General features: G+C 57.2%; 2 protein-coding genes across 2 annotated transcripts; both read right to left on the reverse strand.

The window, feature by feature from the left end:
* Positions 1 to 1483: 1483 nt before the first annotated feature.
* MCEMP1 (mast cell expressed membrane protein 1) lies at positions 1484 to 3614 on the reverse strand. Its single transcript, XM_062179279.1, has 7 exons — positions 3537 to 3614; positions 3221 to 3313; positions 2623 to 2760; positions 2448 to 2498; positions 2216 to 2362; positions 1933 to 1998; positions 1484 to 1848 (listed from the first exon to the last, which is right to left on the reverse strand). Coding segments are annotated over exons 1-7 (570 nt in total). The 5' UTR covers positions 3610 to 3614; the 3' UTR covers positions 1484 to 1846.
* Positions 3615 to 9636: 6022 nt separating this feature from the next.
* On the reverse strand, positions 9637 to 10781 carry RETN (resistin). The gene is made up of 4 exons (XM_062179204.1): positions 10738 to 10781; positions 10482 to 10609; positions 10056 to 10133; positions 9637 to 9773 (listed from the first exon to the last, which is right to left on the reverse strand). Exons 2-4 carry the CDS (start codon positions 10600 to 10602, stop codon positions 9637 to 9639), a joined length of 336 nt encoding a protein of 111 aa, XP_062035188.1. The 5' UTR covers positions 10603 to 10609; positions 10738 to 10781.
* Between the last annotated feature and the right edge of the window lie 2560 nt (positions 10782 to 13341).

Below are 13341 nucleotides of genomic sequence, written 5' to 3' on the forward strand. Positions count from 1 at the left end.
CTGGCTCCAGCTCCCGGCTGATGGCGGTAATTCCAGTGAGGGCTCAAGTGCTTGGGCCCCTCCCACCCACGTGGGAGACCAGGAGGGAGTTCCCAGCTCCTGGCTTCCGCCTGGCCCAGCTCCAGCTGTTAGAGGCATTTGTGGAGTGAACCAACACATGGAAGACCTCTCTCTCCTGCCCACCCGCCCTCCCTCCCTCTCTCCTTCCCCCCTCCTCCCTTTCTCTCTTTCTCTCTACCTTTCAAATAAACAGTTTTTTTTTAGAGAGCATTTAAAATAAATCCATCTTTCCCTTCCGTTTCCCATGGATGCTTTGAAGTGCCCTCCTACAGTCTTGGACATGAGCCGCTGAGCAGAGACACACCTGTGCACAGTTACACCCATGGGAGACATCGAACGTGGCAGACCGTGTACCCTTGGGGACACACGTGCGCTCATGACCACACGTGGGGGCACAGGGACCTGCACAAGGCATACAGGCTCGCCCACCCTCCAGTCCCGGGGTTCCCAGCATGGTGTCCACGTCAAGTCACCTTGCAACTCACTCCCTCCCCCCAAGTCCCAGCACTAACGACTCCACCTCCTCGGCCCCAGAGCCCCAGTCACACCATCAGTAAGCGCAGAAGCCACCTGGTTGTCCCTTGAGCTCTGTCTTCATGGGTCACAAAGCATGGAGTGCAGAAACAAATGGTGGTCGGCGCCGTGACTCAACAGGCTAATCCTCCACCTTGCGGCGCCGGGTTCTAGTCCCTGTCAGGGCACCGGATTCTGTCCTGGTTGCCCCTCTTCCAGGCCAGCTCTCTGCTATGGCCCGGGAGTGCAGTGGAGGATGGCCCAAGTGCTTGGGCCCTGCACCCCTTGGAAGACCAGGAGAAGCACCTGGCTCCTGGCTTCGGATCAGCACAATGCGCCGGCCGCAGCGGCCATTGGAGGGTGAACCAACGGCAAAAAGGAAGACCTTTCTCTCTGTCTCTCTCTCTCTCACTGTCCACTCTGCCTGTTAAAAAAATAAAATAAAATAAACAAATGGTCACACGCGTGCACATGCTCCAAACACACAGGACGGCATGACGCAGCACGCTCAGACTGACGCACACCTGTTCGCACTGGCACGGGCAGCACCACGACACGCTCCACGTGCACAGCACACCAGAGCACCCTCATTTGTGTCCACACCGTGGGGAGACAGGCTCATGCAATGCATGTCCCCAACACGCACAGCGAGACACCTCTGGGGCCCTTGCCATCACAGCCACCCACAGGAACACGCCTGTACCCACACAGCACACGTGTGTGTTGTGTTAGAGCGACATGGGTGTGTGCACCACACTGCCTGTGATTCCCGCCTCCACGGTAGCCCATCAGCCCTTCTCGTGGGACACATGAGAACCTTCGCCCTCCACCTGTGCACACGTGCCACTCCACAGCACTCACTCACCCCGACACCCGATTTTCTTATTGTTCTTTATTCGAGAGGCAGAGAAACAGAGAAAGGAGAGAGACAAACAAGAGGTCTCATCTGCTGGTTCACTCCCCAAATGCCCTCAGAAATTGGGGGCAGAGCCAAGGACCGGGAACCCTACCCTAGCCAGGTCCCCCACGTGGGCAGCAGGAACCCAGCACTTTGAGCTGCCTCCCAGGGTGTGCGTGGACAGGAAGCTGGAGTCTGCTATGGAGCCCAGGAACCTTGATGTGGGATGTGGGGGTCTTAACCACAGGGCTCCCAGCACAGCATTCTCTAGGTGGAGGAGGGGCCGGGTCACACCGGCTGGGGGCGGGGCCGTGTTCCGTCTTCTCCATCCTCCAAGCTGTGTCGGTGATGTCCTCTCGCTTGTTGAAGCCAGGGCTCTGGGGGACAGGGGACAGACCCCACGTCAGGGACAGTCCTGCCCACGGCTCCTCCCTCATCTACCACCCAGGGGCCTCGCTTACATGGGTTTGCTTTTTTCTCCAGCTTTTCGAAGATTTTCTGTATGTTTCTGTTGATCTGGGTTATTTCTGGAGGGAGACAGGGGAGAGAGGTGGGGTTGGATTGAGGCGTCAGAGGAAGTCCCCACCGTCACCCTCCCCAGGTGTTTTTTGGGGTTCCCAGCAGTGCTTAAGTATCCCCCAGATACTTAAAAAAGGCTGAGGTATGACAGAGCAGGGCCCGGCTGTCCCTCCCCCAGAATCCCCAGCACCCAGGGCGAGGCTGGGCTCCGGCGTGCCGGTGCACCTGCTGTCACCGTCTTCAGCTTCTCACTGCCGGCCTGCGCTTTGCTTGCCACGCCCTGAATGCTGTTCATAACCTCGTGAAGGAGGCGCTCCACGCTGCTCCAGCCGGTCTGCTGTTCCTCCCGGCACCGTTGCGTCCAGCTGGAGACTGAGGGCACGAGGAGGAGGTGTCCGTGTGGCGGCCGCCCTCACCCAGGCTGTGCGGCAGCCCCTCTCCTGCACGCCCTGCTCACCGTTCCAAAGCTGCGTTCTCAAATCCTGCAGCTCCTCGGCCATCTCAGAATCTGTTCGGGCAGGGGCAGGGAAGCCTCGACTGATGCTCTCTTGGGAGCAGACTTGGGTTGGAGAGAGACAGGGTAGAGAGCCTGGGCTCCCCAGCCACTCCCATCCCCCCCAAAGAGCACTCACACTTCACCAGGACCAAGGCTGAGAGGATGATGCAGAGGAGGAAGGCCAGCGCGAGGAGGATGTACAGGCTCATGATGGCTTTGTACAGCCACTGCGGCACCTGGGCGGCGTCCGAGGGTGGCCTGGGCTGGGCTGCGCCTGGACAAAGGCAGGCCTGGGGACCTTCAGGGCTCAACCCCGCCACGGGACCCGTGACACCATCCGTAACACCGTCCACAGCGTGCTCTTCCCAATGGCATCAGCACAGGTGACCGCTGGTGACATTCGCCGTCGCCATCAATGCTACCAGCAGCATCCTTGATGCTGTCACCATCGTGGAACCCACCCCCCCCCCCGCCGCCCAGGACAAGCCCCCTTGCCGACGTCATCATCTACGTCCACCAGCATCCATGGTTGCCAACGCTGTCGGCATCGGCAGCTCCGTTGCCTCTTCCGTCCTGACCCACCACTTTCTCGCAGTCATTCTCACCGGTGATCAAACATATCCACCTACAGAGCTGCCTCCCCCACCACGGGCACCGTCACCGTTCCCAATGCCCCCTCCCAAGGCATGCTCCCTCCAAGGCTGTGGGGCACGGGCAAGTGGGCGTGTGCTCACCTTGGCTCGTGGTGGACGGTGCATCCCCGCTCCTGGGCTGGTCGTGATTTCTGTGGGTCAAGGTGACGTTCTCGTAGTCAGGGTCATGGTCACCTGTGTGTGATTCAGTGGCAGGGATGGTGCAGACCTACTCAGAGCTCTTTGTACACCCCAACCCCAGCACACAACAAATTTCTGGGACCACAACCTGCTCCACGGGTAAGCCGAGCAAGTGTATGAGGGTCTGAGTGACAGACACACACACACCTCGGAGGGGAAGGAGCCCCTCAGCCCCCGCTCTCAGCCTCCTCTCCCCTCCCACTGCAAGGCTCTTCACCTTCATCACTGGCTGGCACCACCTGTTTCTTGGCTCTGGGGAGCACCGCCTGCATCTTGAGCTCCTGGTTCATGTAGATTTTCTCGGCCTCCATGGTGCCCGGGCTGCCCGTGTGTCCACACACATCCCCGCCCAGCGGAAGGCGCCGAGGCAGAAGAGGATCTAGAGCTAGGGGGGAGGAGAGAGGGAGGCCAGGTGCCTCTTTGCAGGGATCCACATCCCTCCCCACCCTAGGACATCCTTACCCACCCAGATTAACAGAGAAGGCCAGAGGTCTCGAAGAGAAACGGCTAGCCCTGACACAGAATGTTCCAGAACTTTCCGGAATGTTCAGGAAGCCGTGGGTGTGGGTGTGGGTGTCTGCCTGCATGACATCCATCCTCTCACCTTTCTCTTGGTCTCAAGAGAGAACCTATGAGAACACAGAGTCCTACCTTTTAGAGCAAGGACATCCAGGCTTGGAGGCAGGGACCCCTGGGTCACCCCCAACCCCTTCCCATCCCTTGCACGCCCCCAGTCCCAGCCCTCAGCCTCGCCCTCAAGGGCTTCTGCTTCTTCAAGTCCCCAGCGAGGGAAAGAAAGGAAGTGAGTCAACAGGGGCTAACCACGAGCGCACCACAACCGCCCACTGCTGGGGCTAAGGTCGGACCCACACCCAGGCCCCTGCCTGGACGGAGCCCTGGAGGGGCAGCCCCTTTCCACCTGGAGACCCCAGATCTGTCCACCCGCCTGCTCCCCGAGCCGTGCAAGCACACACATGCGCACATATCCCTCCCAGCACCCTCGGCCATCAGTATGCTCCATCATTTGCATATTCCTGTACATGTCCCACAGTCGTTTGCATACTGCGTATCTACACGGGCCTGCATCCACACCCCTATCCTCTCGATGTGCTCTGTGTTTACCTGACCTTGAAAATGGAGCTGCAAGAGGCTCAGGGTACTGGCAGTGTCTTTACAGCTAAACCTACAACATGAGCCATGTGTTTAATGTAAACTTTCCTTTCTGAAATATTGCATTTGTCCATCAGAGAGAAACAGTATCCGTGCACTGGTTCATTCCCCCCATTACTTGCAAAAGCCGCAGTTGGGCCAGCGCCGTGGCTTAACAGGCTAATCCTCCACCTTGCGGCGCCGGCACACTGGGTTCTAGTCCCGGTTGGGGCGCCAGATTCTATCCCGGTTGCCCCTCTTCCAGGCCAGCTCTCTGCTGTGGCCCGGGAGTGCAGTGGAGGATGGCCCAAGTCCTTGGACCCTGCACCCTCATGGGAGACCAGGAGAAGCACCTGGCTCCTGCCATCGGAACAGCGAGATGTGCCGGCCGCGGCGGCCATTGGAGGGTGAACCAACGGCAAAGGAAGACCTTAGGAAGACCTTTCTCTCTGTCTCTCTCTCTCTCACTGTCCACTCTGCCTGTCAAAAAGGAAAAAAAAAAAAAAAAGCCACAGTTGGGCCAGGCTGAAGCCAGGAGCCAGGAACTTCTTCTGGGTCTCCCATGTGGTCGCAGGGGCCCACGCACTTGAGCCATCACTGCTGCCTTCCCAGGCCATGAGCAGGGAGCTGGATTGGAAGTGGAGCAGCCGGGACTCAAACCACTCTGATATGGGTTGCAGGTATCCCAAGCAGCATCCCGGTAGCTGTGCCACATGCGCACCCCTTATTTAAGCTTTTATAGCCCTCACATTAAATACCAAATTAACTGTGATCCTGTTTTTATTTAATGCATCCAATAATCCAAATAATTTGATGCACCCAGTAATGTATTTAGCATGTAGACAGTATTTTAAAATTATTAACATAATAGTTTTGATTCTTTGTGTGCGTGTGTGTGTGCGCTGTCTTGGAAATCAGTTGTGTATTTCTGCCTAAGACACGTCTCGGTTCGGACTGGCCACAAGACAAGTGCTCAGTGGCTGCTATTAGACAGTGTAAGTCTAGACTGTTGCACTTTTCTTTCAAAATGAGAAGTAGGGGCTGGCGTTGTGGCAGGGAAGGCTGCTGCCTGTGATGCCAGCATCCCATTAGAACACTGGTTCGAGTCCTGGCTGCTCCATTTCTGATCCAGCTCCCTACCAATAGCCTGGGAAAGCAGCAGAAAATGGCCCAAGTGCTTGGGTCCCTGCACCCACAATGGAGACCCAGAAGGAGCTCCTGGCTTCTGCCTGGCCATTGTGGCCATCTGGGAAGACTGATCTCGGCCTCTCTCTCTGTAACTGACTTTCAAAATAAATAAATAAAAATTTTAAAAAATGGGGAAGTGTAAGCGTTTGCCTAAATTCAAGACAACTTGGGAAAGTCGCCAAATCCTGCCTCCCCAAGGAAGATCAATCGAGTGGGGATTCAAGCCAAGCTCTTCCATCAGATCTTAGAAAGAAGTCCGCTGTTGAGTTAGACCTTTGATTGCTGATGTAACAGGAGAAGGACCAACTGGGAGCTGGCTCTGCTGTGATGGACAGGTAAGGGGCGGAGCCACATGTCTTGTATGGATGGAACTGGAATGAGGCTCCAACCCTAGAAACACACAGGCAACCATGTCACCTGGGAAACATCCATGGGGTTGCCTGCCCAGCACCCACCATTCATGGGGTAACTGTCTCTGTTTTAAGAAAGAAAATGTACCCTAAGTCCCACCAACCACAAACCAGTGATTGGCTTGGGGTGAGCATATGAGCCAATCAGAGCCTAAGGTTTGGCACGGTGGCGGGCATCTGAACCAGACTCAGCCAATGAAACTCTGATCTGAGACTTCGTTAGATAAACCAGAAAAAAAGGAATTCTCTCTTTACCCCTCGCCACTGGGGCTCCCAGACTCAGCAGACGCAAGCCTGGAGTTGTGACAGGGAAGAAGCTACCTGAGAGTGAAGCCAGCACGCAGCAAAGCAGAGATGGAGTCTGGATCCAGCCACGCCCGCACCTGTTGCTCTAGCCTCGGGCCTTCCAGTTACACAAACCAGAACTTCCTTTTATTTTTGCTCAAGCCGGTTTGGAATGGAGATTGCAGCACTTGTGACCTTGCCTACCACAGAAGGCTAGACATTGGCTAATGGGAAAATGAAAATTGCAGATGGGGGCTTGTCCGAGTTTACCCAGGCAGATAAGCTACCCACGGTGCTGCTCTGGGACAGGAAGACGATGGGTTTGAAATGAGGATTCTCTTGTTTATTCCTTTGAGAGAGAGAGAAAAAGAGAGAGAGAGAGATTGATTTCCCTCTGCTAGTTCACTCCCCAAATGCCCACAATAGCCAGGGGCCAAAGCCAGGAGCCTGGAATTCTATCTGGATCTCCCACATGGATGCCAGCAACCCAATTACTTGGACCATAACCTGGTTCCAGGAAGCTGGACCAGAAGCAGATCTGGGACTTGAACCCAGGCACTCTGATATGAGATGCAGGTTCCCAAGTGGCATCTTTTTTAAAAAAAATTATTTATTTATTTGAAAGGTGGAGCTACAGAGAGAAAGCAAGAGAGAGAGAGCTTTCATTCCCTGGTTCACTTCCCAAATGGCTGCAATGGCCAAGGCTGGGCTAGGCCAAAGCCAGGAGCCAGGACTTCATCTGGGTCTCCCATGTGGGTGGCAGGGGCCCAAGTATTTGAGGTAAGTTCCATTGCATTAACAGGGAGCTGGATCGGGAGTGGGGCAGCCAGGACTGAAACCAGTGGGATACCAGTGTTGCAGGTGGTGGCTTAACCTGGTGTGCCACAACACCAACCCTCCCTCTCCCCCTCCACCCCACAAGGGGCATCTTAACTGCTGAGCCAAATGCCTACCCTGGGACTGAAGAAGCCCTTCTTGGGAACCAGGCATAGAAGCATAAATGGATAAGAGACTCTTGGAGACAAAGAGGCCTTCACACCGAGGTCTGGGAACAAGGGAGTCTCCCCCAGTACACACATCAGCGAGGGGAAGGGACGCACAGGGCACAAGACTCACCCTCTCTGGTCCTAGCCACACTTGGGTTTGTAAAAACAGATTGATTGAGGCCGGCGCCGTGGCTTAACAGGCTAATCCTCCGCCTTGCGGCGCTGGCACACCGGGTTCTAGTCCCGATTGGGGTGCCGGATTCTATCCCGGTTGCCCCTGTTCCAGGCCAGCTCTCTGCTATGGCCTGGGAAGGCAGTGGAGGATGGCCCAAGTCCTTGGGCCCTGCACCCGCATGGGAGACCAGGAGAAGCACCTGGCTCCTGGCTTCGGATCAGCGAGATGCGCCGGCCGCAGCGGCTATTGGAGGGTGAACCAACGGCAAAAAGGAAGACCTTTCTCTCTCTCTCTCTATCCACTCTGTCAAAAATAATAATAATAATAATAATAATAAACAGGTTGATTGAAAGCAGAGAGGAGAGAGAGAGAGAAAGAGCATGTTTCTATATGCTGGTTCATTTCTCAAGTGGCCACAACAGTGGGGACCAAAGACAGGAGCCAGAAATTCCATCTGTGTCTACCACATGAGTGGCAGGAGCCCAAGCACTTGAGTCGTCCACTGCTGCTTTCCCCCGGCACGTTAGCAGGAAGCTGGATTGGAAGCAGAGCAGCCGGGACTCAAACCAGCACTCTAATATGGGATGTGGGCATTGCAAGTGGCTGCTTAACCCACTGCTCCACGACACCCATCCCGTGGCCACACTCCTGGCTCAATGGTCCCACCCACCCCTGTGGCCACAGCGGCATCAGGAGGGAGGGGACCCCTGGGTTGAAGTCCGGGTGGGCTCCATGGCCAGGCTTCTGACTCCTGTTCACAGCCACCGGGTCATCATGGGTTGGGGCTGGGCAGGAGACATCCTGGAAACCAGGTCCCCACCCTATCTCCTGTTCATCTGGGTCAATCGAGCGGGGATTCGAGGTGGGATGCTGGAGATTCTGAACCTGTAGCTGCATCTCTCAAGGCTGGGTACCTGGCTCCTGGGTTGGGATTCCCTGGGACAGACACGGGACTCCGAGTCACCTAGATGTGTCCCCTCGGGGACCTGGGGCCGGGGTGTCAGGTACTGGTGCAGGCTGGCGTGGGGTCTCGAAGCTGGAAGCACAAGGGTCTGTGTGGGGCATATTTGCGCCTGTGACTTGTGTCTGCTCTTCCCACGTGGGCACCTCGCTGGTTTTCCATGTGTGTGCCATGATGCTCTCCTGTGTCCCTGTGTGGCTGTCACTCTGTGGTTTTGTTCCCAGGTGGCTGTGGTACCTGGGCTGTGCACTGGGTGTGTGCACCCGGGGAGCATGTCTAAGCACACCCATGGTTACTTATCAAACATGTGCTGGGCACCTACTGTGTACACACGTGGTTATTCAGCATTTGCTGAGCACCTATTGTGTGCACAGCAGTTATTTATTTGGAATTTACTGAGCACCTACTGTGTGCACATGTGGTTATTCAGCATTTGCTGAGCGCCTGCTGTGTGCCATGCCCTATTGTAAATGCTGGGGATACAGTGTTCACCAGGCTAGAAGTGCCCTGGGTGCCGCCGGCAGTAATAACTTGAAACCTCAGCTGCACAAGCAAAAAACGTGAACTTGTGATCCACGACCTCGCAGATTTCTGCCCACCCATGACTGAGTGTCCCCTGGGCCTCGTGAGGTCCCTCCCGGCAGGTGCAGAGTGAGGGGTGAGGGGGCTCAGGGCTCTGGGCTCAGAGATGGTCCAGGGGCCCGCCGTGACCCTAGGGCTGCTGGAAGCCTGGGACCCTGGTGGGGGGGGGGCAGTCCTGTCCACTACCCAGACTGACCCAGATGCTGGGGGAAGACTTTTGTGGAGGGGCGGGGCAGATGGGAAACAGAATCTGGGAAGCTCAAGACCTGAGGGTGACACAAAGTGGCCTCAGAGGTGACACTGACATTCCCACGTGCATGAGTGGGGGGGAGGGGTTTGTCACTGGAGAGGGAGGTCCCGCCGCTGGAGGAAGGCGTGGGAGACACCACAGAAGCCAGAAGCGCCCCTCTTCCTCCCGGCATCCATGCGCCTTGCTCTCTTTGGAGACCCCACATGGATGCCGCGCCTTTCTGAAGTAACCGCGCGGTCCCCCATCTTTCCGAAGTAACCACCAACGTCTTCATCATCACCATCATTCCCGGTTTATTTCCAGCCCGGCCCCCACCCCCGGGGCGCTGGGCTCAGGCGTTAGTCCTGATGCGGCAGCAGCGCGCTCCGGTCCAGTCCATGCCCGCGCACTGGCAGTGGCACGTGGTCTCGGCGCGCACGTCCCACGAACCGCAGGCGGAGCCACAGGTGCAGCCGGTGACGGAGTAGCCTGTGGGCAGCAGCAGGGTTGCGGGGACCCCGGAGCTGGGGGGCAGCAGGGCTTGGGAGTGGGGGTCTGGGAGCTGGAGGCGCAGGCCAGAGAAGCCTCCCCGTGCACGGAGCAGGAGCGAGAGGCTGGACAGCTAAGTGCCTTGAGGAAGTGGGGTCCCGTGGGGGTGTGGGGCACAGCCCCGGGCTCTGCACCAGGATCCCAGGGAAGTAGAGGCTGAGCCTCCATAGAGGTTGGACGTTGGAGGAGGGGGCATTCCTCCTAGATGACAGGTGCACTCACCTCCAGGACAGGTGGTCAGGTCCCCCCTGGAGGTGACAGTGCGGCAGTCCAGGCTCAGGCTCCTCAATCCACTAAGAACTGAGGGGAGGGGGCCGGGGTGCGGTGAGAGACCATGTTCTTCCTCCCCCGGGAGGTTTGTGGACAGGAAGAGGGCAACCAGGCGATCCGGGCCCAGGCGTCATGCCCGCCACCTCCCAAGACCCCATGGCTTGACTTGAGGGCTTGGGACTAAGGCGAGGTTTGGGGGTAACCAATGGGGTTGGGTTTGGAACCGTGGTTAAAGATTGGGTTGAATGGGGGATTGGAGTGAACCTGTGGTCGGAGTGGCTGTGAGGTTGGGGTTTGGGGGTGGGGTGGGGTCTGGTCGGTGTCAGGGGTCACAGAGGGAGGCCTCTAGGGGATGGAGTTGAGTGTAGGGATCCTCACACAGGGAGCTGGTGCCGCCCTTGATCTTCTCGTTGATGGCTTCATCCACCGGACACAGTGACTCACTGGACACCAGCAGCCCCAGTGCAGGGAGGAGGAGGAGGGAGAAAGCCTTCATCATGCAGGCCCTGCGAGAGGGAACCAGGTCACAGGCCTGGGAGTCATCCCCGTTCCAGCTAGGGGTGCAGGATCTGCAGCGCTGGGTCTCGGGTGGGGGTGGGGAACCACAGGGACAAGGGCCCAAGCTGTCACTTACCTTCCCGCTGCACTCAGTGGTCACACTGGAGACACGGATTCCTGTGGCCCGTATTTATCTTTGAGGTCTCAGGGTGTGGGACTTCCTGTCTTAGCTAATGAGTCTCTTGGTTCCTGAACCCCCCCCTTTCCATGTCCGGGCCAAGGGGAAGCCCTGTGGAGGCTGCAGGGGCCCCGGGCAGCGGGGCGGAAGCTCTACCACCTGCCGCGATCTGGCTCTTGAAGGAGAGGGGGAGATCCTCCCAAACGGAGGGTTCACTCCCTCAAATGGCCACAACAGCTGGCCAAAGCCAGGAGCCAGGAACTCCACCCGGGTCTCCCGTGTGGGTGGCAGGGGCCCAAGCACTTGAGCCGTCCTCCACTGCTTTCCCAGGCGCATTGGCAGGAAGCTGGATCAGAAGTGGAGCAGCCGGGACTCAAATCCATGCCGGCACCTGCCTCTGCAGGGGAGTTCAGTGTGGTGAAATACATGTAACAGAAAATCTACCACTGTAGCCAACTCCGTGACATTAAGTGGGTTCACAGTGCTGTGCAAACACCGGCATGTCCAAAACTCATCCATCTTCCCAGATGCATGCAAACTGTCCCCTTTCAGCACTCACTCCCCATCACCCACCAACAAACCGCAGCTCCCCCATCCCTCTTTCACTTCCTGTCTGTGGTTCCAATGGCCCTGGGGACCTCCTGTGAGTGACAGAACACAGCGCTTGTCCTTTGTGAATGGCTGATTTCGCTGAGCATGTTGTCAAGGTTTATCTGTGCTGTAGCGTGTTGGAATGCCACTCCTTTTTGAAGGCTGAGTAATTTTCCATTTTCATAGATATACACATTTTCTTTATCCGTTCACTGATAGACATTTGGATTGTTTCTACCTTTTGGTTGTTGTGAACATTGGTGTACAGTATCTATTTTTTTAAAATGTTTATTTATTTGAAAAAGTTACAGAGAGGCAGAGAGAGAGACAGAGAGAATGAGAATTCCATCCGCTGGTTCACGCCCCAGTTGGCCACAGTGGCCGGAACTGTGCCAATCCAAAGCCAGGAGCTTCTTCCAGGTCTCCCATATGGTTTCTGGGGCTCAAAGACTTGGGCCATCTTCTGCTTTCCCAGGCCACAGCAGAGAGCTGGATTGGAAGTGGAGCAGCTGGGACTCGAACCGGCGCCCATCTGGGATGCTGACACTGCAGATTGAAGCTTTACCTGCTGTGCCACAGCACCAGGCCCTAAAAACTTTATTTGAAAGCCAGAGAAACAGACAGAAATACAGAGAGAGATCTCTCAGTGTGCTGAGAGGGGTCCACTCCCTAAACGCCAGCAACGGTGTGGACTAGGAGCTGAAGCTGGGAGCCAGGAACTCCATCCTGGTCTCCCACTTGAGTGGCAGGGACCCAAGTACTGGAGCCATCACTGCTGTCTCCCAGGGTGCACCTCAGCGGGGAGCTGGAGTCAGGAGCGGAGCCTGGACCAGAACCCAGGCCCTCTGATGTGGGAGGCAGGCGCCCAAGCAAAAGCCCACTCACAGCCCTTCCTTGTAACCAGTGCTTTCCCCGACTCACACCGTGGCGGGACCCCCACTCCTCCCTCCACCCAGGACGTGCTGTCCCCTTCCTGCCTTACCCAGGGTGCCTAAGGGCCAGAATTCAAAGGTCCACGATGGAGCCCCCTTCCTGGGCTCAAGCCCCCAGGCCAAAGCCTTGAGCAAGGTGGCCAACCACCTCTGGCCTCAGCTTCCCCCTCTGTAAAATGGGAGCGTTACCAGTGACCACCTTACTGGGCCGTGATGAGGCCTCGATTGCACGCCATAAAGGCTTTACCAATGGCACCTTTTCTTGCTATCTTTCCAGAACTTTCTGAGCCTGCCCTGGTGATGGAGACCCTGAGGGGGTCTCAGAAGGGAACTGCGGGCACCCAGGGTGGAGCGGCCCCTGGCTGCAACTTCCTTGTCCTGCCCGACCCAGCCCTGGGGACCCCTCCTCTGGGGTTTCAGGAGCAGAGCCTTCGCCCCCCTCCACCAGGCCATTGCCTCACCCCAGACTCCTTTTCACAATGTTCCTGACAGCAGTTGGCTAACTTGCTCGGGAGGGTTTTGAGCAACTCTGCAGTAACGGGTGGGGCGCGCTCCCGGCTTGCTCCATGGCTGGGTCTCCCCTCCTCTGGCCTCTGGCCTTCTTTCTTCACGGTTCGCTCTCTCGACAGCGTCCCCCCGGCTGACTGAGTCACGTCCGTCGCTTCCTTTTCTGCACCCTTGGGAGGCCTCCACCCTTGCTGCCTGGGTCCCCGCTGTCCCATCCCATCGCCACCTCCCCTGGCCCAGCCGGCAGCTCCGGAGAGGTCTTCCACCCCCTGATTCACTCCCCAAATGGCCACAACAGCCAGGGCTGGGCCAGGCTGGAGCGAGGAGCCAGGAGCTTCCTCTGGGTCTCCCACATGGGTGCAGGGGCCCAAGCACTTGGGCCGTCTTCTGCTGCCTTCCCAGGTGTGTTAGCAGGAAGCTGGATTGGAAGTGGAGTGGCCGGGATTTGAACCAGCATTCACGTGGGACGCACGCATCACAGCCGGTGACTTAACGCATTAGGCCACAACGCCTGCCCCACCTCTTGTATTTT

Source organism: Lepus europaeus, chromosome 20 (genome assembly GCF_033115175.1).
Source record: "Lepus europaeus isolate LE1 chromosome 20, mLepTim1.pri, whole genome shotgun sequence".
NCBI lineage: Eukaryota > Metazoa > Chordata > Mammalia > Lagomorpha > Leporidae > Lepus > Lepus europaeus.

What these genes read in the sequence shown, in the direction of transcription:
- RETN (XM_062179204.1), bottom strand. Translation starts at nt 10,602, where the DNA reads ATGATGAAGGCTTTCTCCCTCCTCCTCCTCCCTGCACTGGGGCTGCTG. An exon ending in GGGCGGCACCAGCTCCCTGT is followed by an intron (nt 10,134 to 10,481) that starts GTGAGGATCCCT and finishes CCCTCCCCTCAG; the next exon opens with TTCTTAGTGGATTGAGGAGC. An exon ending in CCTGACCACCTGTCCTGGAG is followed by an intron (nt 9,774 to 10,055) that starts GTGAGTGCACCT and finishes TGCTGCCCACAG; the next exon opens with GCTACTCCGTCACCGGCTGC.
- MCEMP1 (XM_062179279.1), bottom strand. Translation starts at nt 3,609, where the DNA reads ATGAACCAGGAGCTCAAGATGCAGGCGGTGCTCCCCAGAGCCAAGAAA. An exon ending in GAGAACGCAGCTTTGGAACG is followed by an intron (nt 2,363 to 2,447) that starts GTGAGCAGGGCG and finishes TCGTGCCCTCAG; the next exon opens with TCTCCAGCTGGACGCAACGG. An exon ending in GCTGAAGACGGTGACAGCAG is followed by an intron (nt 1,999 to 2,215) that starts GTGCACCGGCAC and finishes GTCTCCCTCCAG; the next exon opens with AAATAACCCAGATCAACAGA.